This window comes from Acanthisitta chloris, unplaced genomic scaffold, assembly GCF_000695815.1.
Source record: "Acanthisitta chloris isolate BGI_N310 unplaced genomic scaffold, ASM69581v1 scaffold513, whole genome shotgun sequence".
NCBI lineage: Eukaryota > Metazoa > Chordata > Aves > Passeriformes > Acanthisittidae > Acanthisitta > Acanthisitta chloris.
In genome coordinates this window covers 27281-31837 of record NW_008663052.1, presented here as the reverse complement: position 1 = coordinate 31837, position 4557 = coordinate 27281, and the positions used below count along the sequence as shown (strand labels likewise).

The following is a 4557-nucleotide window of genomic DNA, read 5'->3' as shown; positions in this document are numbered from 1 at the left end:
TATGTTTGTGCATATGTGTGATTCAGAGAGAATATATGGAATAAGACAGGGAGAAATAAGTGGAAGAATAAGGGCTTCTGAATTGTCTTGCTTGCTTGTGGTTCTGGCAAAACAGGCAAATCTTTTATGTGGAAATTTGTCCAGGCAGAAGGGTTGGTGAGATACTTACCTCTGACATAGACAACTTGGGTTGTCTTTACACTAGTCAAGACAACTTGACTACTCAATGGCTGTACAGTGCTCTGAAGATATATTAACCATCTCATTATGTTACTGGTTATGTCTACCAGATGCTTAACATGGATTTAGGGGGTTGATTTGGGGGACAAATTTGAAAGGAAAATGTAGAAGAGAATTTCAATTCATCATAATAAATGAGCTGACTCTCCTTTCTATCCTTTCACTTCAAAAGCCACTTTGTATAAGCTTTCCTGATACCACTCATTACATAATCTTCTGTGCTTAACAGAAACCTTTAAAATCTTTCCAGAAGAAAAAATGTGGGATGTCTACCATGTCTAATATTGTTTCTACTATAAGTTCAATACGTTTGCTTACTTTTACAATGCCTTTTATCTTCTCTATTTCCTGCTACCCATAGTTCACAATGCTATGGGTTTTGTGAAAGACACTTATGTCTTTGTAGTAACTTTAAAATATCATGCAGCTCTTGCAGTTTTTCCTGCTCTCAAGAAAGTGTAAGAAAAAAAAAAGACAAAGATTCAAAAAAAATACAACCACTCCCATCCTGATTTGACACCAGATAAGCACACTGGATTTAATCCTACATACCTTCAGCACTCAAGATTTCCAGGAAGGCTAACAGGAGTTTTGTAAGAACATGGAATGTAAGGGTCAGGAACATTCAGAAGAAAAGGAATCCGTGTACTGTGCAAATTACGTCTCTACATTAGCACTTAAATTACTTTTATAGTAGGCAAGGTAAAATCTGTTTTGATTTACTTTGGGAAAGAAAGAAAGAACTGAAAAGGTGGCTGGGATGAAAAGAAAACTGGAGACTATATGGAAAATTTTCCTGTAGTATTTTTCTATAATTTTCCTGTAATGTTTTTTCCTTTTCAAGTATGTTGCTGGAAACTGTAGCTTAAGTTCCAGGTTCACCAAAAGTCAAGTCATTCGTGCTCAGCTATTCAGATTTGGTTTGCTTTTTTTTCAGTTTTTTTTAAATTTTTTGTTTGTTTGCTTGTTTGTTGGTTGGGGGTTTTTTTTTTGGTTTTTTTTGTTTGGTTTGGTTTTTTTTAAGTAAGGCTGACCTCAAATGCAATGCATTAAAAAAAATAAATAGTGTAGAATACTGTGTCTGGCAAGACCACAAACTCCAGTGACAAAAGTGGCTTTTTATCTCCCTTGTATTTATAGCAGGCATGTGATTATAGGAATTGGTTGTTCCTGAAGTATTTCTATATTGGCTTATTTACACAGTTTCTACAGCTCTGCAAAGGGCAGTACATCCTAACTGTGCCATATGCAATGTTGGTAGATCTCCTAGAGCCATGGGGTGACTGAACTGCACAGAATTGTTTCATCATTGCTAGTCTGTTTCTAATTTTGTGTTGTTGAACACTATGGTGTGAGGAACACATTTGGCTGTGTCATGCTTTGCATTTCTTCATGCTTACCTTACTACTGATGGCCTATTGATATGGGAGTGAATTTTTGCATAAGAAGATTTAGGTATCCACTGTCATATTTGTTAGGGCCTAGCTGCAATGAAGACAGTCCAGGAGTCAGGTCAGCCAGAATCAGCTCAAGTCAGAAGAGAAGTCAATACATATACCAATAAGGGGCATCACTGATAGCTAGGATAAAAGCACTGTTTGCAGTAGGAACTTGGAACGAGGAACAAATAGAGACAGAATAATGTCAGGAGTTATAGGGTTAGGAGCCAGAGTCACAGCATGACTCAGGAACTGTAGAAAGGGATTCAAAGAACTAAAAGCAACAATCAGGCATGTGGAATACCACATACACCAAAACTGTACAGTCTTATAATCCACCCCTCAAATATGAGGCGTTACCAGGTTCTTAGTTTTTGAAAAAACTATTTACAGCCTCCTGCTAGAATGAAAACCCAGCAATACTTAAGAGGTATGACCATGATCTGCTAAGGAGACTTTGGTATATACCATATGCTTACATATTTCATCCATCTTTCATCTCCATATTGTATTACCATTGAAGATGACCCCTACAATGAATTACAAGAAAAAAATCTTTTGCAGTACCAGACTTTATGTTCATACAAGTGGGTAAAGAAAAACTATTGAGTCAGCTTTTCTACATTCTGAAGCTATAATGAGAGCTCTAATGAGCCACCCACGACAATGCGGTGAATCCACCTGAGACACTGGTTTGCAATTGTTTGAACTGCCCTGGCTACTGCAGCTGTTGCCTCCATGGCTAGCTGAGAACACTCTCCTCAACCTTCTGTTCGATTGTTATTCACTTGTTGTACCTTAAAGCTGCTGTCAGGGTGGCAGTGCTGCCCAGAGGAGGGAGGAATGGGTCGCTGCTTACTTGCTCTACTGATACCAGTCTTTTAGGGCTTTTTCTGCTTGGAGAGACAGTAGCAAGCATAGGCACTTAACACTTCAGTGTCTAAATATCTTTCTCAACTTTGAGGGAAGTGTTTCCCCCCCCCCCAAGAATATTAAGAAGAATACATTATTGGTATTAAGAAAACCCTCAAAACACGTGGCTGGTATAAGTTCTAGCCTCTGAATGTAGCAAGTAATACATTTGTCCCATTATTAATATGCCACTTTATCCTAAAACTGGTCAACTCAGTGAATCTTCAGGATATGATTCTTCAAGTTTGCCTTAAAGTACTTTTTTTTCTGTGTGGCAATTTTTGCTTTGATAGGATAGGATACATACTGAGTTTACAGAAATTTGAATGTTAATCCTGGTTTGGTAGGTCTAAGTAACCTCTAAATAAACCAGGAGTTTCAAAGAGATGACTCAATCCTATTTCTTTACACACTTTTCTCCCTTACCTACTGATTCTGCCTCAGTCCAGGCACACTGAACAGAATCTTTTTCCACTACAGCAGGAGTAGGAATGAAGGGATATTTTCCTTTCCTTTCCTTTCCTTTCCTTTCCTTTCCTTTCCTTTCCTTTCCTTTCCTTTCCTTTCCTTTCCTTTCCTTTCCTTTCCTTTCCTTTCCTTTCCTTTCCTTTCCTTTCCTTTCCTTTCCTTTCCTTTCCTTTCCTTTCCTTTCCTTTCCTTTCCTTTCCTTTCCTTTCCTTTCCTTTCCTTTCCTTTCCTTTCCTTTCCTTTCCTTTCCTTTCCTTTCCTTTCCTTTCCTTTCCTTTCCTTTCCTTTCCTTTCCTTTCCTTTCCTTTCCTTTCCTTTCCTTTCCTTTCCTTTCCTTTCCTTTCCTTTCCTTTCCTTTCCTTTCCTTTCCTTTCCTTTCCTTTCCTTTCCTTTCCTTTCCTTCTTTCTTTTCTCCCACATAGCTTTTATCTTTTTCACAAGAAGAAGGTTGTCTCCTCTCTTCATTTAGATATTTAGTCTACTGCACTGCAGACTGACACTCCCACCCTGACTTTGGTTATATTTTTCTGTACCCAAAACTAGTTTTTGTTAAATAAAAATTTTCATCCCTTTCCTAAATAAGAATATTTCTGGAAGAAATGTGCAGAAATATTGAGAGAACTGCAGAACATTAAAGGAAAATGAAACATGCAAAGTTTCATTTTCACAAACTCTTCTTCCAAGGTATGAAGTAAAGTGATTTCATTTTATGCGAAGAAGGTGGAGTCTGTAATGATAAATTCTTTAATGGGATTTGCAGACAGCTGAAGTGAGAGGTGTGTCCTCCTCTATACTACCTTCCCAGAGTGCAGTAGCTTTTAGGGCACGTTCCCACATGTTCACTCACCTTAAAGGTGTTTTGCCTGACTTGTTCAGCTGTCTATTTCAAAATTGCTTGCATGTTGCTTTCCAGAGGAATTCTGAGATACAAAAGGAGGATGATTGCTTGTAAATTCTAGACTTCAAAACCAAAATACTAGAAGATCAGGACTTTGTTGCTGTATGAATTCTTCAGCGCTGTACAGGGTCTTTTTGAGGGGTAGTCTGCTAGTGAACTACTTCTAAATCAGACACACCTTTGGGTTGGGCTATTTTGGAAACTAAGTGATTGATGAGGCTCAAGTTATCGTCTGCTAGGAACAAGTGATTTTATTTTGTGTTTTTACATGTACTTTGATCAGCTGATGCAGTTGACGGACAGTCTCTGTAAGTAACAGATCAGGGGACAGTGGAGTGGTGACCTGTAGTGAGCCTTTCCTGACTTTTTTCGAAGTTGGGATTGCTGTCTTTCAGGCAGCTAGGCAAGAGAGAAAAAGGGACTTGCTATGGGGGTACCTTTATTTGGGGAGAGCAATACCTTCTATTCCCGGATCTGGAATGGACTAAGTCAGAAGTTGCAAGGCAAAAAATCCTGGGATAAACATCTGGATGAAATCTACTTATTGCAGCAGAAAAGGTACAGTGCATTTCAGCCTTCTTGTCTTGCCTTTCCTCTGCT

General features: G+C 38.5%; 1 protein-coding gene across 1 annotated transcript in view; it reads left to right on the top strand.

Moving 5' to 3' along the window:
- Nucleotides 1–4384: 4384 nt before the first annotated feature.
- LOC103798554 (transient receptor potential cation channel subfamily V member 6-like) overlaps nucleotides 4385–4557 on the top strand; it is a 24950-nt gene continuing 24777 nt past the window's right edge. Inside the window, exon 1 of the mRNA XM_009070827.1 lies at nucleotides 4385–4515. Within this exon, the coding sequence (XP_009069075.1) occupies nucleotides 4385–4515 (131 nt within the window). The remainder of the gene's footprint in view (nucleotides 4516–4557) is intronic.